This window comes from Pelophylax lessonae (assembly GCF_965119305.1).
Source record: "Pelophylax lessonae genome assembly, chromosome: 4".
NCBI classification, from domain to species: domain Eukaryota; kingdom Metazoa; phylum Chordata; class Amphibia; order Anura; family Ranidae; genus Pelophylax; species Pelophylax lessonae.
Window position 1 is genome coordinate 497,038,235 of NC_138771.1, and position 27,411 is coordinate 497,065,645.

The 27,411-nt window shown below is 43.5% G+C and overlaps 1 protein-coding gene across 1 annotated transcript in view; it reads right to left on the bottom strand.

The window, feature by feature from the left end:
• The window catches only part of WNT5B (Wnt family member 5B), a 218,388-nt gene extending 191,583 nt beyond the window's left edge, over positions 1-26,805 (bottom strand). Inside the window, exon 1 of the mRNA XM_082255748.1 lies at positions 26,323-26,805. Within this exon, the coding sequence (XP_082111874.1) occupies positions 26,323-26,328 (6 nt within the window). The 5' untranslated portion in view covers positions 26,329-26,805. The remainder of the gene's footprint in view (positions 1-26,322) is intronic.
• Positions 26,806-27,411: the final 606 nt, after the last annotated feature.

Below are 27,411 nucleotides of genomic sequence, written 5' to 3' on the forward strand. Positions count from 1 at the left end.
TGCCTTGCTCTGAGGTTGGACATGACCGCCAGGTCTGTTTTTGGCTCTAGGAACCCTACAATTAGTTTGCAACTTGATTTCCTGGGAGTTCTGTGTAAGCCAAAGTCTCCAATCTCTAAGCCGGAACAAACTCTTGGCTCCAGTTCTACGGTTGTCATGTCTGTCCGGCACACTTGTCTCCTGAGTCCACGTCCTCTTCAGCTAAGTGTCTCTGACAGTCTATCAGCTGACCTCTTCAAAGACAAGATGGATCCTATTAGACGATGGAACATCTTCACTGCACTAACCCTACACCTTATCCATAATATCTGAGAGCTTTCATCTTTACGATGGAGCGGGATGTGTCTCCTGAACACTGATAAAGCCCTTTGCTAACTTAATTCCATTCCGTTCCATCTCCTTTCAAGTGAGATCATCATCAAACGAATGTTACACATGCAGATGACTTCACTGAGGAGCAACAACAGACAAGTCAGTCTGCAGACTGGCACGTCTGAACTGCGCTATGGCCTGCGTCTGCATCATGCGAGGTGCCATCTGAAAAGCGGCACCCACTGTTCAGTTTTTGTTAAGCATTTACAAATCATAATAACTTTTATATTCTTGCTCAATCCACCTTTCTCCATCCTCTTCTCTCTAATAATGTAACCATATCTGCTAAAGTGGGCCTTGAACTGCTGGAGCAACTTACCTGCCTGTTCCCTATCTTCTACTGAATGTACACTGGGCTGTGCATGTGCAGCTCAATGTACATTCGTGGCACAGTGCCAGTGTGCTGGGATGAAAGACCCCCGTTTGCATGCACAGGATCATGCCATCCCCGCCTGCCAGTCAAGAAGCTGTAAACCTGGTACCCAGTAGAAGCCCAGGCAGAGGATGTCATCAGCCAGTGAAAGATCAAAATATTGCATTGCTGGAACTGAGCTGAGTATTCTGCAGACTATAGTCCCCTCTAAGCAAAATGCTTTTCCCTCTACAGGGTCTATGAATCAGGTGTAGAACCAGGAGTGGGCCCCCTTAACCTTGGTGTTCGGACACCATAAGTATGCCATACAGTGTAATATGAACATTGTAGCATGTAATGAGCGCATTGTGCGCTTCCTAAGTGGATGGCTGACACGGGCAATTCATCATCCATCCCACTGATTGAGGTAAATTAGGTTTCTGAAGCTCTTAAGTGGGATATCCCCCAGGCTCAGCGAGCCGGATCGCCATCACCCTAGATGACTGACCTTCACCTTCAAGACCCTTCAAGGTCACAGGCTGCTAGGCCCGTCTGCTACTTTTATTCCCAGGACCACCCAAATCTCAATCAGTCATGTGTGACAAACCCCCGTGTCCCTTTGTGTCACTGATCACTCTCTTCTCCATCAACGCCACTCTCAGCAATACTTCAACTCTTCCCAGCTGCTTTTTACACAATCAGGGCCTTGTGGAAGGAGCTTAAACGTGAAAAATGATGAAATTGAGAGAGAAGAAACGTCGTACTGGCCACACAAGTGGTAACAGCAGAATTCCTGCCTATACAGTCACTGTGTGGTGCCCTGGACAGAGCAAGATGCCTACCCATGACTCCGGTATTGGCAATCATAGTCAATAGAACACAGTCATAGTCATAGAACACAACATTTCATGAACTTACAGCTTGCATTATGCATAGATAATATACAAAAATAAGGAAAAACTGAAATTATATTAACCACAAGCTGAAATTGAATCTGGTTATAATTTGTACCAACCTTCAACAAGCCTGAAATATTTTTAAAAACATTTGCACTTTTATTACATAGCTTGTTTTAGACCCAGTAATATCATCACTGGATCTCTATGTTTTTCTATGCAACGCAGACAGATTATGGGAGGGAGGTGCCTGAAGGGTGCTGTTTATAGCGTTCTGAATTCATCACAGCCTAAGTATTCCTCCCAAAAGCCCTCAACCCTGATACAAGTGGTGGGCTGACTCTTGGGGGGAGTTATGCAAGTATAAAAATTCCATGATGGGGTATAATCAGTAAGCAAATTCAGTCCAGGAGATGAACCTGTACAACTGTGCAAGACTGAAGAGGAAGTTGGCATTCAGTTTAAAAGTGTATCTAAAGCCAAAACTCAATTTGTTTAGTTTTTGATACAGCAGAGAAGGGTTTTTGCAGCCCGCCGCCCTACCAGATTTACCATCAATAACTATTGCCATCAGGAACAAAACCCTATGGAAAATCCAAAATTAGTACTGTTGCCACTAAAACAGAAATGGATGAAAAATCGTCCAATGAGGACACTGGTTCTAGTAACAACGGTCTAAAAGGGCATTTCCCCTACCTACCAACAATCATTCCAGCTCCCACAGACTGGCTACAATATGTGCTCATGTGGTACACAGATTAGTCCTGTCAATTTAGGAAGGTGATCCTAATAACAACTTGTTATGTGTATAAAAGACACCTGTCCACAGAATCTCTTTTTTCCATTCAAAACTCATCATCGTGGGCAAGACCAAAGAGTTGTCAAAGGACATCAGGGACAAGATTGTAGACCTGCACAAGGCTGGAATGGGCTACAAGACCATCAGGAAGAAGCTTGGTGAGAAGAAAACTGTTGTAGTGATTATTTGCAAATAGAAGAAATACAAAATAACCATTAATTGCCCTCCGTCTGGAGCTCCATGCAAGATTTGGCCTCATGGGGTAAGGATGATCATGAGAAAAGTGAGGGATCAGCCCAGAACTACACATGAGGAGTTTGTGAATGATCTCAAGGCAGTTGGGACCACAGTCATCAAACAAACCATTGGTAACACAGTACGCTGCCATGGATTGAAATCCTGCAGAGCCCACAAGGTCCCCCTCTACAGGCCCATCTGAAGTTTGCCAATGAACATTTAAATGATTCAGAGAAGGATTGGGAGAAGTGCTGTGGTCAGATGAGACTTTGGCATTATTATTATTATTATTTATTTTACAGGATTTATATAGCACCAACAGTTTGCGCAGCGCTTTACAACATGAGGGCAGAAAGTACAGTTACAATACAATTCAATACAGGAGGAATCAGAGGGCACTGCTCGTTAGAGCTTACAATGTAGGCATTAACCACTTTACTACCGGAAGATTTTGCTGTCTTACGTCTGGGCCACTTTTTGCGATTCGGCACTGTGCGACTTTAACTGACAATTGTACGCAAACGAAATTTATGTCCTTTTTTTTCCCACAAACAGAGCTGTCTTTTGGTGATATTTGATCACCTGTGCGATTTTTACTTTTTGCGCTATAAACAAAAAAATAGTGACAATTTTGAAAAAATAACAATATTTTCACATTTTTTTTTATGAAATTCCCCCCCAAAAAAATGTAAAAATCAAAATTTTTTATTATTTTAGGCCAATTTGTTTTCTGCTACATATTTTTGGTAAAAAAAAATCGCAATAATCGATAAGCGATTTTGATTGGTTTGCGCAAAAGTTATTGCGTTTACTAACTAAGGGAAAGATTTCTGTCGTTTTTGGTGTTTTTTTCTTAACGAGTAATGGCGGCGATCTGCAATTTTTTTTTCGGGACTACGACATTGCGGCGGACAGATCGGACCCTTGACTGACATTTTTGACACTTTTGGGGGTACCAGTGATATTACTACAGTAATCAGTGCTATAAATATGCACTGTTACTTTAAAAAAAAGACACTGGCAGGGAAGGGGTTAATTTTATTGAAGAAGGAGGGGTTAATGTATGCCTGGTGCTTACTGACATGTGTGGGGGGAGGTGACTGAGTGACACAGGGACAGATCGCAGGTTCAGCTATGCTGAACCCTGCAATCTGTCACTGTCTGTCACTTAGGAGATCCGCCCGCTTTGTTGTAAACAAAGCGGGCGGATCTCCAGACTCGATTCCCCGACGATCCTCCCCTGGCCCGACTCCCGCTGTGACTGAATACAGCGGGAGCGAGACTCTGGCGGCGCGCGCGCGCCGCCGAGGAAGGGGAATGTCAGGCGATGTAGGTCTGCGTCGCCAGACGTTATGGAGCCACTTTGCCACAGTAGAGCTCTAGTGAGCAGTGCGGAAGTGGTTAAGTTGATTCTACAATAAAATTAGATACAGGAGGACTCAGAGGGCACTGCTGGTTAGAGCTTACAATGTAGGCATTAGGTTGACTCGCCGTGTTTAGAGGAAGAAAAATGTTATGACCCTAAAAACACCATCACTACAAACACCATCACTACAGTCAAGCACAAAAGTGGAAACAATACGCCTTGGGGCGGTTTCCCTGATAAAGGTACAGACTGACTTTACTGCACTGAGGAGCCAATAGACGGGGCCATGTATTGTAAAATCTTTGATGAAAACCTTCTTCCCTCAGTCCGAAAACTGAAGATGGGTTGTGGATGGGTCTTCCAGTATGACAATGACACAAAACATACCGTCAAGGCAACAAAGGAATGGCTCAAGAAGAAGCACCTTAAGGTCATCGAGTGGCCTAGCCAGTTTCTAGACCTTAATCCTATTGAAAATGTATGGAGGGCGCTAAAACTTTGAGTTGCCAAGCGATAGCCAAGAAACCTTACAGATTTAGAGAAGATCTGTAAAGAAGAGTGGACCAAAATCCCTCCTGAGATGTGTGCAAACCTGGTAACCAACTACAAGAAACGTTTTACCTCTGTGCTTGCCAACAAGGGTTTTTCCACCAAGTACTAAGTCATGTTTTGCTTGGGGATCAAATACTTATTTTACTCACTGACCTGCAACTCAATTTATAACATCTGTATTGTGTTTTTTTCTGGATTTTTGGTATATATTCTGTCTCTATCATTTAAAATACACCTATGATAAAAATTATAGACCCTTCATTTCTTTGTAATTGGGCAAACTTACAAAATCTGCAGGGGATCAAAAAATTATTGTTCCCCACTGTATGTGACATCACCTGACAGATATCTCCAACCACTGAGACTTGGTTTCGTGATTTTTAGGATGATTTTATCTTGTTCCCGTTTCATACAGCCCAAACGGGGGCAAATTACAGGGTTTGCATCCACAAGGCTGTGTGGTGAGCCATCGTTGTACAAACACATGCCTACAGCAGAGCTCATGTGATCAAATGTCTATACCAGGGATATGCAAACTGTGGCCCTCCAGATGTTGCAGAATTACAAGTCCCATGAAGCATAGCAAGACTCTGACAGCCACAAGCATGGCACCCAGAGGCAGAGGCATGATGGGACTTGTAGTTTTGCAACAACTGGAGAGCCACAGTTTGCATACCCCTGGTCTATACCATACGATCAGCACTAGAATTCCACTGACTACACCAACGGATAAAAAGCACAAATCTCAGTCTCATCTAATGTCTATGAGCCCCCACCTCCCCTAAACTAACCTGCATCCACACCCCCCAGTTACTTACCCCAGTAGCAGTGCCATATCCTGTGGACTAAATGATGCACAGGACTTATATACTGTATCTCTGTAACATAGCTAAGAAGTTGGGGTGTTAGGCCAATTGGTTCAGAAGGGGTAGGGGTGGACTATAGGCGTTAGTGTAAACGCAGAGTTGTTCTTTAAAAGGTGTCACATATACAAACATTATTAACCAACCACAGAAGAGATATTTGCCTAACATATCCCTGACTAAAATGACAACTTCTGCTGCAGGAAAAACTCCATTGAGGATTCAGTGGTCAACCAATCTAAAGAAAGACCTTCCCCTCTAACAGAGATCATAAGACCCAATGCCTAAGCTAATGCCAGCACTGGAGAAAACAAGGAGAAATATTTTCTCCATGAAAGGCAGGTATTGTTTTGCTTTTATATGATGCACATTAGCATGACGTGTGCTACCATTTTAACATTGCTTCATGCAGGGCAATGCAGTAAGGTCACTTCAAATGCCAAACCATCCTCCCAGTACTTCCAGGTATGGGAGGCATGTGACAATCCTCCTTTCCTCTCAAAATGCACCATTCTGAGAAGCCAATCTCTAGGCATCATTGCTGTCACATGGGGTGGGGGTGGTCTTTAACCCTGTGTAAACTCTGACCAGAGCTTACATGGGACCTCAACTCCTTACTCAGGAGGGTGACCCGAGCAGCGTAGGAGTGAAAGGATAGTGAGTATGTGTAGCAGAGGGGAGGGGGGACTATATAATCCCAGTGCTTCATGGTGCATTTTTAGCAGAAGGGGGTCTGGTAATTGTGCGTTTTATAGGAAGGAAGGGACCAGAAGACTGATCAAAAAAACGGAACAAATTAGCCCTTCCACACAAGTAAGGTGTATGGAGGAATCCTCAGTGATGCGTTATTGTATTCTGACAGCAGGGACTCCAATCGACTGCAGCGCTGATCGAAGGAAAATTTTCCAAGAAGCCGGTTTAGGAGAAGCCAATCATCAGATTGACTTCTCTTAAAGGGGAACAGCCACAGATGAATCAAAATTTGTCAGGTCCCTGCAGAACCAGACTAATTTCGATCCATCTATGGCCAGCTTTACATGGCCTGTTACCATGGGCGTCTGCAGGTAGGGGCAAGGGGGGGCAAATGCCCCCCCCCCCCCCTGGAATCTCAACTTTCCCCCTTCAAGTGATTGTTAAGCCAATTTGTACCATCCTGTCTGGTCTGTTTAATACTCCTGTGTGCCCCTGTGTATGTGTTTTAAAAAAATAAGCCGTTCTTTACCAGTTTTCAGAGGGCTGAGTGCCGCTCACGTGACCCGTCGGCTCTCTCCTCTCCCCGTCTGACAGCTGCCTGCAGCAGGCGGGACCAAGGATTCCTCACTGATGTCATTAGGGAGTGGAGGGGGAGGTGGAGAGGCTGAGAGGAGGAGAGAGGCAGCGGGTCATGTGAGTAGTGCTCTGAAAACTTGTAAAGAATGGCTTATTTTTGGCCCCTCCCCTTCTTTACATTGTTGAAAAGGGGGGGAGCATGGGCGCCCTTAAAATGTTGCCCCCCCTTGAAAAAAGTTCTGCGGATGCCCATGCCTGTTGCCCTCATTTAACTCTCTAGGGTAGCCTGATCCTCTTCTGAGTGTTGGACAGAGGTAAGATTGGGATGTTTTGCAGATTTCAGAATGTAAAATACCTGGCAGTACCTGACCTGCAAATGTTATCTCCTCCCTTTATCAGTAAATGTGTGATCAGGATTTATCTGGACAGTCACAGCTGTGCAACACTCATCTGCAGAAAACAGCACAGATAACAGACTTATCAGATGGAGGGTCTGGGGAGGGCGCAGGATTCCCGGGAGGAATCATCTCCTTCCAGGAAGACAAAAATTCTTCTCAAGGCAAGCTCACAATCCGTATACAAAATAAGTACCCGCCATTCTTCCTTCACACCAATGGGACAACTAGACAGGCTAATAAGTCCAAAAAGTATTACTGTTATTTTTACTGGAAGCCATTTTTGACTTTCACTTCAACATGAGCTCAGTGTGCCATATTATCAGGTCTGTACTACAGATTTGAGGATTATCCCTAAAGTATCCATCTATCCACTAGAAGTATTTAGCGCCTGTGCAGCCAAATTGCTGAGATAAAATAAATTAGCTACATAAAGCTGCTGTTGCAGACGAGCGAGAGAGAGAGAGAGTAAGGCTGGCCATACGTTATACAATTCTCTTGTACAATTTTCCTTTAGATTTACCAAAACCATATAATATAAGGTCAAACCTAAACACTTTCAGATTGTTTGCAATCAGGCAGGCCCTTGCAATACACAGTTGAAGGCAAATCTGAGGGAAATTCAATAGGAGAATTGTATAATGTATGGCAAGCTTAAAGTGATTGTAAAGTCTAGTTATAAAAAAAAAATAAACATGGTATACTTACCTCCTCTGTGCAGTTGGTTTTGCACAGAGCAGCCCCGATGCTCCTATTCTTGGGTCCCTCGTTGCTGCTCCTAGCCCTTCCCTCTTATTGAGTGCCCCTACAGCAAGCAGCTTGCTATGGGGGCACCCGAGCAGAACTGCAGCTCCGTGTGTCCATTCAGACAGGGAGCTGCAGTTAAGCCTAGCCCCCTCTCTCTCCTGATTGGCTAACTGACTTTGAATGACAGCCAATGGCGCCATGGCTGTGTCTCAGCCAATCAGGAGGGAGAGTCCTGGACTGTCGAGGGACTCGTGGACATCGCTGGATAGAGATGGGGCTCAGGTAAGTAATGGGGGAGCTGAGGGAAGTTGCTGCACACATACATAGAATGCATTAAGTAAAAAAAAAACTTCTGACTTTACAACTCCTCTAAAAAACGAATTCAGGAAGGATTCCTTCTAGAAAACAGATCCTTCATGTATAATAAGCAAAAGTAGGTGTCCACAAATGCGTAGAAAGCGTTTTTTCAACTTTTGATCTTTACACACTTATATACATTACATAGTAGGTGAGGTTGAATAAAGACAATAGTCCATCCAGTGCAACCTGTGTAGGTGTGTGTGGTTGTAATCATCTAACATAGCCCTTAATGTCCTGATCCTTGACATGTACGTCTAAGAGTCTTTTGAAAGCCACCATACTTCCCGCAGAAACCACCTCTTGTGGTAGACAATTCCACAACCTTGTAGCCCTAACAGTAAAGAACTCTCCTTGTTGCCTGAGGTTAAAACGCTTCTCCTCTAATCTCATTGTATGTCCTCGAGTCCTCATGCAATTCCTTCGAATGAACAGCTTTTTTTCTAAGCTGAGATCCCCATTAAGATATTTATAAATTGCTGAAATATTGAAATAGATTATACAGCTCCAGCAACAAAGTTAGACAAAGTCAGAGAGGTGCAGAAGTGGAATTTTCTGGCTACCACATGTGACAGCGAGCCTCTTGAAATTCTGCTCTAGAACATTTCCAGAGAATGGGAAGCCCTCTGATAAGCGTAACAGGTGTGCAGACCTGGGAACTTGGGAACCTGGGAATTCCAGGAATGGTGAGAACCCCTCATTATGAGCACAGTAGGGGTGAAGACCTAGGAACTCAGCATAGGGATGGTGGGAAACCCTCATAATGGGCACAGCAGGTCTGCAGAGTTGAGAACTAAGCACAGGGATAGTGGGAATCCCTTCACAATGGTACAGTAGGCATGCAGACCCAGGAAATTAGCACAGGGATGGTGAAAACCCCTCATAATAGGCACAACAGGTGTGCATACCTGGGAACCAAGCACAAGAATGGTGGAAGCCCCTCATAATGGGCACAACAGGTGTGCATAACTGGGAACCAAGCACAAGAATGGTGGAAGCCCCTCATAATGGGCACGACAGGTGTGCAGACGTGGGTACCAAGCACAAGAATGGTGGAAGCCCCTCATAATAGGCACAACAGGTGTGCAGACCTGGGAACCAAGCACAAGAATGGTGGAAGCCCCTCATAATAGGCACAACAGGTATGCAGACCTGGGAACCAAGCACAAGAATGGTGGAAGCCCCCCATAATAGGCACAACAGGTGTGCAGACCTGGGAACCAAGCACAAGAATGGTGGAAGCCCCTCATAATGGGCACAACAGGTGTGCAGACGTGGGAACCAAGCACAAGAATGGTGGAAGCCCCTCATAATAGGCACAACAGGTGTGCAGACCTGGGAACCAAGCACAAGAATGGTGGAAGCCCCTCATAATGGGCACAACAGGTGTGCAGACGTGGGAACCAAGCACAAGAATGGTGGAAGCCCCTCATAATAGGCACAACAGGTGTGCAGACCTGGGAACCAAGCACAAGAATGGTGGAAGCCCCTCATAATAGGCACAACGGGTGTGCAGACCTGGGAACCAAGCACAAGAATGGTGGAAGCCCCTCATAATGAGCACAACAGGTGTGCAGACCCAAGAACTCAACACAGGGATGGTGAGAACCCCTCATAATATGCACAGTAAGTGTGCTAACTTTTTTCATTAGATGGAAAGCCCCCTCCATTGTGTAATTATAACAATATTAATTCACGTTAGTGAACTACCAATTGCGGCTATAGAAGGAATCTACCTGGCGGTTTTAGCAGGGGCATAGGCGCCATTTACAGAATGCCTTTCGCAATTAATTAAAAACATTTTCTGATTGGATGAGGTGGATATTGTGATCACGATGCCCTGCCTTTCTAACTCGCTCAATCATAGAACGTCTTGCATGATGCAGTTGTGCCCATGCCCAGTAGACGACCCTGCAGCAAGGCAAATTCTTAGCACAGGACCTGGAAACCATAGATGATTACTGTAGTAGCAGTGACTACTACTGTGATTCTCAGCTTCCACAGGGATCCCACAGGTATGGAATATGCAAAGTTACATTGGTCCAAGCTTGATCAATGTAACTATACTTCATGTGAGTTTGATACATAAAAGTGTATCTAAAGCCAAAACATTTTTTAGAGTTGGATGGGGTAGCGAATGCCTAAATTGTTTTATATCTTCCTGTTTCAGAGACACGTGAAAGAAAATCTCTCCATAGTGAGAGAAATTCCCATTTTATACAGTTAGGTGTGTTGCAGATATCCCCCTTGAAAGATTTCCATGCTATTTCTTCTCCAGTAACAACTGTCACATTTGGATTTCCCAATACTTTCTGTCTTGATGACAGTGGGTACTAGGACAACCAGAGGGACAATAAAAACCTAATCTTTTTCTATTCCATTCAAATAAAATGCTTTTAAATACACTGTATAATTTTAACTTCCAGTTAGACCTGTTGTAGCAGGTGACCTGAAAGGGCTTAACTTTTAAAGCTGGAGTTAATCTGCCTAAATTTTGGGTTCCTCAGTTCCTCCCTCAAAAACATGTGAATGACATTTTTAAATAAAAACTTTCCATTTTGATTATATACGCATTAAGCAAATATCAAATTGCCTTAATGGGTGGATGTCAGTCTGGAGAAGTGGGTGTTGTAAAGCCCCGTACACACGTACCGATTGTCGGCCGTAAATATTCGGCCGACGACCGATCGGCCGATTGTAGGCCTGTTAGTATGATGCTTCCGACAGCCGACAGCGCATTTTCGGCCGAACAGAATCTGTTGTGCAAGCATTAAAATTTTTGTTGGTCAACACCAGAACGGCCGATTGTTCGCCAGTCAGTACAGATTTCGGCCGACAATCAGCAGATTTGCAAGACTGGGCATGCTCAGAAAAGAAAAAAGACAAGGAAAGTTAACCATCACATGACATCACTTCTGCAGTCGGCTGTTGTTGGCCGACAAAATTTGTGTGCAGTCTTTTGCAGTTTTCAGCAGACACGACAGCCCTCGGACAAAAGACGGCCGATCGTTCGGCCGACGATCAGTACGTGTGTACAGGGCTTTAGATAGGCTGTATTTGCATTCGTACCGTTCTAGGTAACAGCTAAGGCATACAGCTGAGCCTCCATGATTGAAAGAACTGAAATCTAATGAATGAAAAGGGAAGGCCAGGGACAGTCAGGACCCAGGGAAGAAAGGGCTAGATCAGGCATCACTAAATGATTTTTAAATCAGTAACTCTAGACTAGATAATACTGCATATACTTCTGCCAGGAAATGAGGCAGGCTCTATCTTGCCATGGTTCATATTTCACATTTCAAGAAGCTCACAGTGTGCAGTAAAATCACAGTAAGCAATTTCAGTACACTAGTTTTTACCTTTTTTTAGTCTTTTATCCAATCCCAGTGCTGCTTATCTCCTCCAGCCTCGTTTGTCCCCTTTCATACATACGGTCCGATTAGATCCGCCTGTCAGTTTTTCAGGCAGACCTGATCGGATGCCCCATGCATCCCTATGGGGCAGCGGATGTCAGCGGAGACAAGTCTGCTGACACCTGCTGCCATCCGATCCGATCCTGTCCGTCAAATCCGGACTGATGGAAACCCTATTTTCCATCCGTCTGGCGGATCGGATGAGAACGGACAGGCGGTCAGCTCTCATCCGATTCCCCCCATAGAGGACAGCGGGGAGCTGTCATCCGCCTGCTCAGCGGGGATCGGCGGATCGATATCCCCCTAAGCAGAACGGAGTCAGTCGGCGGAATGGACAGGTGTGAAAGGACCCTTAGGCTTGTACTGTTTACAAGCACTTGCCCCAGAGCCAGCTGAACATGATTGCTTTGGACTGGCTTCCTGACAATGGTGGTCCATGCCTGCACAATGTATGTCTGCCTTTCCCTTGTAGTCAGGGGCCTTGTTACAGGATGACAATGCAGCAGCACAATTGGGAGGCGGTTGACACTCTATAACAGGAAGTGCCTGAACAAGGATCATCATGGCAGGATCACCAGTGATTATTTTTATAAAAGCAAATACTAAAGATTTTATTTAAATAAAGTAACTTTGTGTCAATTTAATTAACATGCATATAAGCACAAGAAGTCCAATGTATATACAGTATTGCTGGTTCTTTAGATGGGATGGCTGTTTATATTTTCTTTTTACGGGCTGCGTACATTTTCTGCAAGCGTATAAAAAGCCTGTTGATCCTGAATGAAATCCAATGTGCTTGTCACCTTCTGTTTACTAAAGTAGGACCTGAAACAATGTTATCAGCCTTCCCAGCTATCTGTAAACCACCCACTACTCCCTATGTGAAGGAGACATAGGAAGGGGAGGTGTCTGTAGTCCAAATCAGGAGAGCAGACAATGCTGCTTCATGGAAATACAGTACAATGAGCATTGTCACTCTGTAACTGGAAGTACTTCAACAAGACACCATCATAGCAGGATCACGAGGAAGGATTTCTATGTTATCATACATGGCATATACAACAACACTGCGTATCCTATATACACTAACAATAAGGATACCTGATGGGCAGAAAAAGTCGGGAAGATCACAAGTTAAAGCGGATCTTCACAGCATCTGAGCACCACCAACCATAAAACACATATTCAAAGCAAACTCCCCCATCCATCCATCCATCCATGTCTCCATGCTTTATTTTGGTGAGAAGTCACTTTGAAAAACACCCCCCTAGCATTTCTGGCTGTCGCCATCTTGAGTAAGGGCGAATGATTCATGTAGCATTTACTTCCTGCCCTTAACTCAAGTATGCATGCAGGAGAGTGTGCTGAGCTGTGAAAACCCCTCCTCCACTCCTGAAGACTCCTGGGATGTATGACATCATTTGCATAGGCAGGAAACCAGGAAGTAACTGAAGAAATGTAAAAAAAAAAAAAAAAAAAAGTTTTAAAAAAGTAAATATGATACACTTTCCTATCTATTTACTAATGCTAGCAGCATGAGGATTAAAAATAATCAATGTTGATTGGGAGAGTGAAGTTCCACTTTAATGATCAATGATACAGATAATGTACCTATCTGAAGTTATAAAACTTATTTTCTTTATATATATATATATTTTATTATAAAAGTAAAAGGGGGTAACATAAAACTAGTGCGATATTTGACACTGTTTTTGATAAATGAACACATCAATTTCATGTTTGATGGATGGAGTAGCTATTCTCAATGAATTCTCAAGGTACTCATCAGATATTTTGGTTCTAATTTTGCCCTTCGTGTGCTTCATCCTTAAAAAAATTCCCCCCAAAAAAATCAAATTTTTTAGGTAAGTTGAAAAGACTGTTAGTGTTGGGCGGCATTCATAGCCATAGGGGTTGAGACCCCCCTAATTTAATGCAAGAGTTCTGAAACTCAATGTGTTAAAAACTTATATAAGATTGTAGCGATTGAGCTTTAATGGTTTCACATTAACTCTTACACAAGTGTAGGGTTCAATATTGAGTTGGCCCACCTTTTGCAGCTATAACAGCTTCAACTCTTCTGGGAAGGCTGTCCACAAGATTTAGGAGTGTGTCTATGGGACTGTTTGACTATTCTTTCAGAAGCACATTAGTGAGATCAGGCACTGATGTTGGATAAGAAGGCCTGGCTTGTAGTCTTCACTCTAATTTATCCCAAAGGTATTCTATCAGGTTGAGGTCAGGACTCTGTGCAGGCCAGCCAAGTTCCTCCACCCCAAACTCACTTATCCATGTCTTTATGGACCTTGCTTTGTGCACTGGTGCGCAGTCATGTTGGAACAGGAAGGGGCCATCCCCAAACTGTTCCCACAGAGTTGGGAGCATGAAATTGTCCAAAATGTCTTTGTATGCTGACTCCTTAACAGTTCTCTTCAATGGAACTAAGGGGCCAAGCCCACACCATAATTCCCCCCTCCACCAAAAGAGCACAAAGCAAGGTCCATAAATACATGGATGAGCAAGTTTGTGGTGGAGGTACTTGACTGGCCTGACCTAAACACAATAAAAACACCTTTGGGGTGAATTTGAGTGGAGACTGCAAGCCAGGCCTTCTCATCCAATATCAGTGCTCAACCTCACAAATGCGCTTCCGGAGACTTTATAGACACACTCCTAAACCTTGTGGACAGCATTCCCAGAAGAGTTGAAGCTGTTATAGCTGCAAAGGGTGGGATGACTCAATATTGAACCCTACGGACTAAGACTGGGATGCCAATAAAGTTAATGTGCGTGTAAAGGCAGGCGTCCCAATACTTTTGACAATATAGTGTATATAAACGTATATATAGAAAGATCTGGACACACACTCGCCTTCTGTGAATGGATAACTTTATAACCATGACATATCTGTCCACCGAAGCGGCAACAAACTAACAGCTTCCCTAATCTTTGTATGTTTACAGTGCGTAGTCTGGGATCCACATGTCTGATTGTACACGGCTCACCTTAAACACACTGCGACAGGCATATACAATGTCCTTTTTGTGTGCGCTCCCTGAAACAAGAGTCCCCGACGCAGGCATTTCACCGGCGCTGTGCTAATATGGGCCGTGTGTTGGAAGCGATGAGAAGGAAACGCAAAGGTTGAAAATTTTATTTTTTGCTCAAAATCAGAAAATATGATCTAAATCTCCTTAAAGAGGAACTGCAGCCTGCTCACATAAATTGTAATAAAAACATCTTTGCCATTATGAAGCTTCCCTCCAACCACTTTGCATAATATTTTATATATACTGGAATTCTGTATTTGCCAAAGATGCTGCAAAAAATCTCCCTCCACTAAGTCTGGCTGCAGCCATTTTAACTGTGGGCAGCTGAAGCTGCTGATTAAAAATGGGTGTACTTTTGCGCTGCTATGTTGTGCTATTGAGCGCTATAAGACAACAAAACGAAAAACGTACAAAGCGGATTGCTCACACCTATACACACTCTCTAAACGTGTATCAATGTGCAAAATTATTTTTAAAAGTGGTACCGCGCTCCCAAATACTAATGTGCAATATCTCTTTAAATCTGTTTGCATAGCAATTTTCAGAACCAGCATATCCTATAAAACCATATATAACATAAACAAAACAAAACAAACAATACCTCAGTCCATAAAGTGTCCTTTGGTATGAATTTGCTTGCATATGCTCAATCTTTCATATGGATATGTGAACACAAGCCTGTTTTTTATGAAAGATTGAGCATATGCAAGCAAATTCATACCAAAGGACACTTTATGGACTGATGTATTGTTTGTTTTGTTTTGTTTATGTTATATATGGTTTTATAGGATATGCTGGTTCTGAAAATTGCTATGCAAATAGATTTAAAGAGATACTAGAACATTAGTATTTGGGAGCGCGGCACCACTTTTGAATATAATTTAGCTGAAGCTGCTGACTGTTCACTTCCTGGATTTACTCAGACACAGGGACACACAGACACACACACACACACACACATACATATATATATATATCAAAATAACTCAACACACAGCCATTAATGTCTAAACCGCTGGCAACAAAAGTGAGTACACCCCTAAGTGTCCAAATTGGGCCCAATATCTTGTGACGCCACCATTATTTTCCAGCGCTGCCTAAACCCCCTGGGGCAAGGAGTTCACCAGAATTTAGCAGGTTGCCACTGGAGTCCTCTTCCACTCCTCCATGATGACATAGCGGAGCTGGTGGATATTAGAGACTTTGCGCTCCTCCACCTTCCCTTTGAGGATGCTTTGAGGATGCTCCACAGATGCTGAATAGGGTTTAGGTCTGGAGACATACTTGGCCAGTCCATCACCTTTACCCTCACCTTCTTTAGCAAGGCAGTGGTCATCTTGGAGGTGTGTTTGGGGTCGTTATCATGTTGGAATACTGCCCTATGGCCCAGTCTCCGAAGGGAAGGGATAATGCTCTGCTTTAGTATGTCACAGTACATGTTGGCATTCATGGTTCTCTCAATGAACTGTAGCTCCCCAGTGCCGACAGCACTCATGCAGCTCCAGACCATGACACTCCAGCCACCATGCTTGTAGGCAAGACACACTTGTCTTTGTACTCCTCAACTGGTTGCCCCCACACACGCTTGACACCATCTGAACCAAATAAGTTTATCTTGGTCTCATCAGACCACAGGACATGGTTCCAGTAATCCATGTCCTTAGTCTGCTTGTCTTCAGCAAACTGTTTGCAGGTTTTCTTGTGCATCATCTTTAGAAGAGGCTTCCTTCTGGGACGACAGCCATGCAGACCAATTTGATGCAGTGTGCGGCGTATGGTCTGAGCACTGACAGGCTGACCCTTCAACCTCTACAGCAATGCTGGCAGCACTTATATGTCTATTTCCTAAAGACAACCTCTGGATATGACGCTGAGTACGTGCACTCAATTTCTTTTGTCGACCATGGCGAGGCCTGTTCTGAGTGGAAGCTGTCCTGTTAAACCGCTGTATGGTCTTGGCTACCATGCTGTAGCTCAGTTTCAGGGTCTTGGCAATTTTCTTATAGCCTAGTCCATCTTTATGTAGAGCAACAATTCTTTTTTTCAGATCCTCAGAAAGTTCTTTGCCATGAGATGCCATGTTGAACTTCCAGTGACCAGTATGAGAGAGTGAGAGCGATAACACCAAATTTAACACACCTGCTCCCCATTCACACCTAAGATCTTGTAACACTAACGAGTCACATGATACCGAGGAGGGAAAATGGCTAATTGGGCCCAATTTGGACATTTTCACTTAGGGGTGTACTCACTTTTGTTGCCAGCAGTTTAGACATCAATGGCTGTGTGTTGAGTTATTTTGAGGGGACAGCAAATTTACACTGTTATACAAGCTGTACACTCACTACTTTATATTGTAGCAAAGTGTCATTTCTTCAGTGTTGTCACATGAAAAGATATAATAAAATATTTACAAAAATGTGCGGGGTGTACTCACTTTTGTGAGATACTGTATATACAGACACACACACACCACTGCTTGCCTGCACATTTTTCCTCTCTTGATGAATACCCATGGATCTCTGAGGTCTCCTGTTATCTCCGCCCCCATCCAGCCCCCTCCAGCTCTCCTATGACTCACCCTCCCTCCCTTGCTGGCAAACTCTCACCAGAGTTAGAGAGCTGTGCATGATGTCAAAAGCCTAGGCTTTTTCCTAGACAAGAAACAGGAAGTGAGCTGTATAAGGCATTTACTGGCAGAAAAAAAATGTTTTACTATTCAAAGTTAAAACAATAAGGGCAGACGACTTAGTTGATAGAAAGATGAAAAAATTACTGAAGAGCTGCTTTAGTGCCGGTTCACACTTGTGCGATGCGGGAAGGCTACGAATTTGCAGCCTGTTCCCGCATCGCATCCGCACATCTGGCAGTTCACACTGCCATATGCGATACCTGGGGGTGTCAATTAAATGTTAAGGACACCCCCAGTTTGATCGCATATCGCAGTGTGATCTGACAGTTCGCACAGGATCGGATCGCACAAGTGTGAACCACTGTGCCATCCGATCCTGATGCGGCTGAAAAAAAGGGTCCTGTGCGTCTTTGGTGCGGATACAGTGCGAATTCAGCCATACAAAGTGTATGGCTGAATTCGCATCCGCACAGGAGATCGCATGTAATGAAGGAGCAGTGCGCTCCGAATTACATGCGATCGCCGCAGCCGCACTAATGTGAACCAGCACTTAAGCAGAATGAAAAAGGGCATGAATTATGCCCTCCATTTTCCTTATGGGGCAGTGACAGGGCAGGATAGCATAGTATAGCATAGTAGGCTTATAGAATATTAGTTAGATAGGTATATGGTCTATGAGGTAAGGGTCAAATTAACTTTTGACCCGGCTCTCAAGGGCTGTATCTCTTCCCGCTCAAAATTGCTTGTATCTGGGGAGGTTAAGTGGTCCCCGGGTCTTCCCGCTCAATTTTCCCCTGTATCTGGGGAGAATTGGGTCCTCACCCCGCTTCCCGCTCAAATTTACCACCCACATTGTCAGCTGGTCAGTTCTGGTTCTCATTTTGGGGCTATTTAAGGGGCTCTCTGCCGCCTTGTACTTCAGACCGTCTCAGAAGACCCCCCTCCCTTGGCTGTCGCGGCCAAAGTTTATTATTTGTGGGTCACCTTTGTTTGATGCAAAGGGGGATGTGTATGTTTATGCTTATGAGTTAGCGTTGGATAAAATTTTATGTTGTATTTATTTATTTACCGCCTGGATCGTGGTGATCGGGTGTGTTACAGTGTTTATACATCTGATTGTGTTTTTAATAATTATTTATTTATTATTTAGACAAATAATAAACGGCAGCGGCCTATAAAGTTTTTTATCCAAACAGATGGTGTGGTGTCTATTTATTTAAGGTAATATTTAATATTATATTGAGCCCTAGTTCACACTTGTGCGAGTGCCAGGTTCGCATGTAATGTCGGAGCGCACTGCTCCTTCATTACATGCGATCGGCTGTGCGGTGCGAGTTTAGCCATACACTTTGTATGGCTAAATTCGCACCGCAGCCGCAGCAAACACGCACAGGGACCCTTTTTGGAAGCCACATCAGGATCGGATCGCACAGCGGTTCACACTTGTGCGATCCGATCCTGTGCGAACTGCACGATCGCACTGCGATATGCGATCAAACTGGGGGTGTCGTTAAGATTACATTGACAACCCCAGCGTATTGCATATGGCAGTGTGAACTGCCGGAGGTGCGTGTGCGATGCGGGAACAGGCTGCGGATTCGCAGCCTTCCCGCACTCGCATAAGTGTGAACCGGGGCTTAAGGGTGATCCTGGCTACTGCCCCACAACATTTCACAATCTAAGGCGGGAAGAAAAATTTCCCCCAGCACATCTATATATATATATATATATATATATATATATATATATATATATATAAAATGTTTGGGAGTTGTAAGTAATTTTCTAGCAAAAAATACTAATTTTAACTTTTAAACAAATGTCAGAAATAGGCTTGGTCCATAAAGCGGAGTTCCACCCAGGGGATACTTTTTTTAATAAAAATACCCCTGGGACATTCAGGGCTAGTGCATTCCACAATGGCTAGCCTCTGATCTGTCCCGGGTTGCACTTACGTTTTAGAAGAAATACTTACCTTGAAAATGTCTTGTCCAGCGCTGCCATCTCAGGTGTGGGCAGCTTGAAACCAGCACGATCCTCTTCTGCGTCCTCTTCCGTCCTCTTCGGTCCCACGATGCACTGCACCGGCCCCGCCGTCACATTTCCGGTGCGCGCGCGTCATCCCTCCACAGCTTCTGGGCATGCCCAGAAGCTGTTTACAAGGGAATGACGCGCGCGCCCCGGAACTGACGTTGGGGCCGGTGCAGGCGCATTGATTCCTGGGAGAGATGACGTTCAGCTCCCAGGAATCATTGCAAAGCCAGGAAGTGACGAATCGCCGTGGCCGCCGAGGGGAGGAAGAAGGAAGTAAGGTAAGTATATTTTCTTCTATACGAGGTAAGTTAAAAAAAAATGCGATTATCCATTTGTTTTTCAGGTGACCCGGAGCGAGAAGATGGAGGTAAGTATAAATTTAGGGTGGAACTCCACTTTAAGTGTTTAATATAATAACATTTATCTAATGACAGGTCTAGTTTAAGCACCGCTGACACCTGCCGCAACTTCTCAGAAGTACTTTGATGGGTACCCAAAGTCACAAGAACCAAAGAATTATGGATGATCACATTGGGTCTTCACCGATCACTTCAACACACAGCTTGATAAATTACAGATTAACCAACATGTCACCCAAACGTCACAAGTGATTCTCAAAGAAGCGTCATTCGCAAAAATCACATGATTCCATGGACAGCGTAAGGTATGTCAACTGTATCCACACTTGGACATCCAGAAGGTCATCATATAAAATGCATCTCTAGCAAAAATGTCCTTTCTAGTTTTGGATAAAGTGAGGGTAGGGTTAGAGACCCTGTCAGGTCCCTGTCTGTGCTGCCACTGGGGTGATTCTCCAACTCTGTCTGTCCTGGTGGCTCTGATAAAAATAGTTCAAATCCAAAACTTTTGAGTTTTCACAATAGGATATGATAGGAAATTTTCCAATGGGGAAACCTGTTCTGGTGACAACTATCTAGGAGGGGATTTCTTCTCACTTTGGAGAGCCCTTCCTGGTGTTTCTGCAGGACAGGAAGTGAAGGCAAATCTCACCCAATGGGACGCAGACTGGAAAAAAAAACAGCGGTCCCAACATTCTCCACTTCATCCAAAAAAGTTTTGGCCTTACTTACGCTTTAAAGGATATCTGAACCCAAAAACAAATAGTAAAATATTGCACTTTACCGGTCCTTCGATACTGTGGCAGTGTTTGTTTCCTTATTCAGGCCTCTTTTTCTTTATTTTCACCTGTTGATCCTGCCAGTGACACGCTTCCTATCCTATGATGCTCTCCCTCTACTGAATTAGGATAACAGAAGCAAGACAGGGCTACAGAACCCAGCCTCTCCCCTACATAACACAAGAGAGGGTGTGGCTCTGTAGTCCTCAAGGATAACTGACAACAAAGTAGTTAACAGTCAGCACAGGAAGTTATCAAGTCTCAATATTTCTGGCAGGATCAAAGGTTTTTCTTTTGAACATATCAAACAGATAAAACAAAACACTTTGAGTGGTGTATTTAACAGACCAAACATAATCACGTGTGTTTTTTTAGTTTTTTTGGGTTTGCATACATGTTAAAGCAGTAGTCCACTTTGTGATTTTTACCTACAGGTAGTCCTATAATAAAGCTCACCTGTGGGTAAAATGAATATCCCCTAAATGTGCACCGTATAGGAGATATTCACCCAGGATGCGGCTGGTGATGTCACCAGCGCATGCGCTCTGATGGTTCAGCATACCATGCCGTCACCAGTGCATAGGCGAGAGCGACGTCATCACGGCCACAGCCAGAATCCGCGAACCCAGAAGAAAGATCGGGGGAAGATGAAAGCCCACTAAGGGGTGACAACGCGCCGCTGGAGGGCTTCGTTTTAGGCCTCATGCACACTGGACGTTTTTACAGCTGCTGTTTTTCGGCATCAGGCTTTTTTTTTTTGCAGCCAATAAACTCCCCAGCATGTTACCCCATGTTTCCTTGCACACATAGGCTGTTTTCAGTGTTTTTTAGCAGGGGCCTTTTCTGGCTGGAAAAAAAGAAAAAAAAACAGAACTAGTGGGCTTTGAGAGGAGTTTTTCAGCTGTAAAAATGCTCTAACTCTAATAAAAGCATAAAAATGCGGCTGTTTGCCGTTTATCAGCATTTTTAAGCCATAAGCTTTTGTGGGAGTATAGTATATATACAGTATCTCACAAAAGTGAGTACACCCCCCACATTTTTGTAAATATTTTATTATATCTTTTCATGTGACAACACTGAAGAAATTACACTTTGCTACAATGTAAAGTAGTGAGTGTACAGCTTGTATAACAGTGTAAATTTGCTGTATTTTCAAAATAACTCAACACACAGCCATTAATGTCTAAACCGCTGGCAACAAAAGTGAGTACACTCCTAAGTGGAAATGTCCAAATTGGGCCCAATTAGCCATTTTCCCTCCCCGGTGTCATGTGACTCGTTAGTGTTACAAGGTCTCAGGTGTGAATGAGGAGCAGGTGTGTTAAACTTGGTGTTATCGCTCTCACTCACTCATACTGGTCACTGGAAGTTCAACATGGCTTCTCTGAGGATCTGAAAAAAGAACTGTTGCTCTACATAAAGATGACCTAGGCTGTAAGAAGATTGCCAAGACCCTGAAACCGAGCTGCAGCACGGTGGCCAAGACCATACAGCGGTTTAACAGGACAGGTTCCACTCAGAATAGGCCTCGCCATGGTCGACCATGTTGAGTGCACGTGCTCAGCGTCATATCCAGAGGTTGTCTTTCGGAAATAGACGTATGAGTGCTGCAGCATTGCTGCAGAGGTTGAAGGGGTGGGGGGTCAGCCTGTCAGTGTTCAGACCATACACTGCATCAAATTGGTCTGCATGGCTGTCAACCCAGAAGGAAGCCTCTTCTAAAGATGATGCACAAGAAAGCAGTTTGCTGAAGACAAGCAGACTAAGGACATGAATTACTGGAACCATGTCCTGTGGTCTGAAGATAAACGTATTTGTTTCAGATGGTGTCAAGCGTATGTGGGGCAACCAGGTGAGGAGTACTACAGTCAAGCATGGTGGTGGGAGTGTCATGGTCTGGGGCTGCATGAGTGCTGCCGGCACTGGGGAGCTATAGTTTATTGAGGGAACCATGAATGCCAACATGTACTGTGACATACAGAAGCAGAGCATGATCCCCTCCCTTCAGAGACTGGGTCACAGGGCAGTATTCCAACATGAAAACAGCCCCAAACACACCTCCAAGACGACCACTGCCTTGCTAAAGAAGCTGAGGGTAAAGGTGATGGACTGGCCAAACATGTCTCCAGACCTAAACCCTATTGAGCATCTGTGGGGCATCCTCAAATGGAAGGTGGAGGGGCGCAAGGTCTCTAACATCCACCAGCTCTGTGATGTCGTCATGGAGGAGTGGAAGAGGACTCCAGTGACAACCTTTGAAGCTCTGGTGAACTCCATGCCCAAGAGGGTTAAGGCAGTGCTGGAAAATAATGGTGGCCACACAAAATATTGACACTTTGGGCCAAATTTGGATATTTTAACTTAGGGGTGTACTTAGGGGTGTACTCACTTTTTGGCTACAAAAGGCAATAGCTAAAAAACGCTACTGCGAAAATGCTGCAAAACTCATTCTACAGCTACAGCTTTCCATAGCTAACGCTACTGGAGTTTTTATAACTTCCAGTGTGCATGAGGCCTTAGGTTTGATTCACACCTAAGCATGTTGCTTTTGAGCATTTCAGCAGTGCTTTTTGTGTTTTCGGACACGCGTTTTTCATGCGTTTTGCGTTTTTGATTTTTTTTTCTTTTTCTTTGACCAATTTGTTGCTGGGCAGATTAAAAAATGCAAAATGCGTCAAAAACACATCCAAAACATGTCAAAAACATAGGACTTGCATTTTAATACATGCCCATTAAAGTCTATTAGATGGAAAATGCTGCATTTTGGGAAAAAGAAGTCCCCGACCCTTTCCATAAACACAGAGGCACAAAAATTCATTGATGTGAACCCATGTTAAAAAAATGAAATGCATTTCTGCAAAAAACATGAAAAGAAGCATTGATGTGAATGGAGCCTTCAAATATTTCATAATAATGAATACCAGCACATTATGCTATTATTTTGCAGGGGAAAGATATATATATTTTTTTTTATTGCAACAATTTACTACCGATTTAGAGGCCTGTTCACCCTAGGTGCGGCTGGACTGCATTGGGCAGCCATTCCAGCGCAGTCCCTCTACAAGACCAGACAAAAAGCCTTGTCCCCTACCAGGCCAGTTTACACAGTTTGCAGGGTGCGAGTGGAGTGTGTTGAAAAAAAATTGCGGCATGCAGTTTGTTTTCTTAGTGCAACGGAATCTACCGCCTTGCACCGCGGCCACGAGCACCTAATGAAATGCCACTTTGTGACATCTCAATAAAGTTCATTTAAAAAAATAAACAAACAGTGTGATGCGCCACGATCGGCGTATCGGCACCGCTGACACCCCACAGGACACCAGCACTGATGTGAACAGGCCCTTGCAACCGATTGGTTCCACGTTCACTCACAGCAGTTACGATGGAACATAAATCAGAATCCACCAGGGATGGGAAGTAACAGGATGGAAAGAAAAGAGTACAGGACCACAAAGTCATGAATCTTCCAACATCATTCCAAGGAAGTTTAACGCACTCAGCTGTACGCCCCCCACACTCACTGTGGGATAGTAAATAAGGACGGAGCATTGCTACAAAATACCTGAGTAATAAAAACAGGGCAGATAACAATGTACAGATTACCAGCTGATTCACAAAACCAATTTATAGCAGTTCCACTGAGATAATCTGCAGACGACTGATAAGGGAGGACTCACCTGGATGTGAGGCTGCTCATACCAGGGACAATAAAGATTTGACTAAACGAACGTATGTGGCCGATCGTAAAAAATCGTAATGGCAATCAGGAATACCAGCTAAACCTAAGCTAGCTGTGCGCTATGCAATTTTATTGTACAATCTCCTCTAGATCCACCATGGCATATTAGTATGTTTGTATGGCATATTAGCATGTTTTATGGCATATTAGTATGTCTGTATAGCATATTAGCAGGTTTTATGGTATACTAGCATGTTTTATGGTATGTTAGTATGTTTGTATGGCATATTAGCATGTTTTATGGTATATTAGCATGTTTTATGGTATATTAGCATGTTTTATGGCATATTAGTATGTTTTATGGTATATTAGCATGTTTTATGGTATATTAGCATGTTTTATAGCATATTAGTATGTTTTATGGTATATTAGCATGTTTTATGGTATATTAGCATGTTTTATAGCATATTAGTATGTTTTATGGTATATTAGCATGTTTTATGGCATATTAGTATGTTTTATGGTATATTAGCATGTTTTATGGTATATTAGCATGTTTTATAGCATATTAGTATGTTTTATGGTATATTAGCATGTTTTATGGTATATTAGCATGTTTTATAGCATATTAGTATGTTTTATGGTATATTAGCATGTTTTATGATATATTAGCATGTTTTATGGTATATTAGTATGTCTGTATGGCATTTTAGTATGTTTGTATGGCATATTAGCATGCTTTATGGTATATTAGTATGTCTGTATGGCATATTAGTATGTTTGTATGGCATATTAGCATGTTTTATGGTATATTAGTATGTCTGTATAGCATATTAGCAGGTTTTATGGTATTCTAGCATGTTTTATGGTATGTTAGTATGTTTGTATGGCATATTAGCATGTTTTATGGCATATTAGTATGTCTGTATGGCATATTAGCATGTTTTATTGTATATTAGCATGTTTGTATGGCATATTAGTGTGTTTGTATGGTATATTAGTATGTTTGTATGGCATATTAGTATGTTTGTATGGCATATTAGCATGTTTTATGGCATATTAGTATGCCTGTATGGCATATTAGTATGTTTGTATGGCATATTAGCATGTTTTATGGCATATTAGTATGCCTGTATGGCATATTAGCATGTTTTATGGCATATTAGTATGTTTGTATGGCATATTAGTATGTTTGTATGGCATATTAGTATGTTTGTATGGTATATTAGTATATTTGTTTGACATATTAGTATGTTTGTATGGCATATTAGTGTGTTTGTATGGTATATTAGTATGTTTTTATATTTAACCACAATAAAGAAAGAATACATTTTATGATAGTTGTGCCTGAAAAATTCCATCTTTTACAATACAATACAAAGAAATTTACAATATATAGATGTGTAACACTTTTAAATAAATGTTGGCTGATTGTATAGTGTATGGCCAGGTATAACAAAGAAAAAAAAAAGTTTTTTTCTTCCCTGGAAATTGTCATGTGTCATTTTTTTACATCTTAATCATCTCGATACAGCGGCAACGTCTCCTGTTAGCGACAACAGCGTTTTTTTTTTTCATTCATTGCGTTGGGAAATCGCTTTGCTTGATAACTGCCAGAAAGGGGATTGCCTTTGAGGTGATCTGATTGACACAAATCCCATCTATAGTAAGCCTTTGCTACAAAGTAACTCCCACGATCAGTGTGGGTCCTACTATACCCCTAATAAAAGTGTGGAGGACTTTTTTTCTATATAGGAATTTCCAGGGGCCATAGAGCAGTATATACTGACACCCGTCCATGGGGGAGCGGATTAACCCTTAAAGGGGAAGGAGGGATTATGACAACGTTCCAGCATCTGACCCCACAATCCCCCCCCCCCCCCTGTTACTAAACTGGATCATAACACATTTGCATTCTAAAATAAATGATCAAATAAATAAATAAGAATAAAATAATAAATAAAATACTTTCTGAAACAAATGAAACAAGTACCCCTCAAAGGACAATATAATGTGAACAGGGAACAGAACAGCAGGGACAATGCAAGGACAATGTCCCTGGAAATCAGCCTTGCAGGATCTGACCCATGGAGAGCTGTTAGGAGTTAGTGACCCCTGGGAAGAATACTTAGTGCGGGTTAGTAAGTGTTGTCACCAAGGACAGGACTCACCTGCATGTCCAGCACAGGATCCCAGGACAAGACAATTCCACCCTATAAAAAAAAAAAACTCCTTGTCACCCTTGGGTCACCGGGGTCCGGGGGTCATACCAGAGACACAAGTCCAAGTCACTCTCCTGCGCTGGAATTGGCCCCTGACAGCTCCTCTGTGGCCCTTGCGATGTGATCTGTGGCTCCTGGCTGAAGATGTGTTCCCAAAAATACATGCACTGGCCCCCAGCTGCAAAGCGTGGCCCCTGGCTGCAGGTGTGGCCCCCGATTGTAGTAACTGGCCCCTGAGATGTGCTGTGGCCCCTGGACAAAAAGAGCTCTGTGGATCCTGGCTGCAGAAGGTGGCCCCTGTAAGAGATGCTATGCTGCCCCTGGCTTTAGGTGTGCTCCCAGGCTGTAAGGACCGGCCCTTGGCTACACACTGTGGCCCCTAAGAGTTTCTGTGTGGCCCCTAACTCTCCAGATGAGAAACTTTCCCGGAGTGCCCAGTGTCACTGGTGAGAGCAGAGCGGAGAGCCCTAGGCACGCCCCTCTCTACGATCACCCCGCCCACCGCAGCACACCCCCAGCCTACTCTGCTCAGCGAGTCTCTCCCCGCCCACCGCTCATTACCACGCCCACTACCTAAGTACAGGGGGATCGCTGAGCTCTGCTGATGTCCAGGACTGATCGGGCTTTGTTCCTGGAGGTGTCCCAGCGGCCCCCATATCTGCTTCACAACTCCACAATACTCCAAAACACTCCATAGACATCTCACATTTTAGGATTACGGCTAGAAATGATAAAAATGGGGTAATGAAAGTGAATGTTTTAGTGACTTTACCTTTCTGTATGAAATGATTCCTGATCTGTTATAATATACAGCTACTGGATCATTTTTCCAGAAAATCTCCACCTTTTATCATTAAGATGCAGGGCCAGATCTAAACTATAAAATCTGGGGGTGCATTCAAAGAAAGTCAGGGGGCAAAATTACAACACTGTGTGTGAGACACTGACAGTCTGCGGTGACCAGGGAAAACACTAGTATGTATTAGACTGTCATTCGATTAGGGTAATTACACAGAAAATGTGCCCTCTTATAAGTGC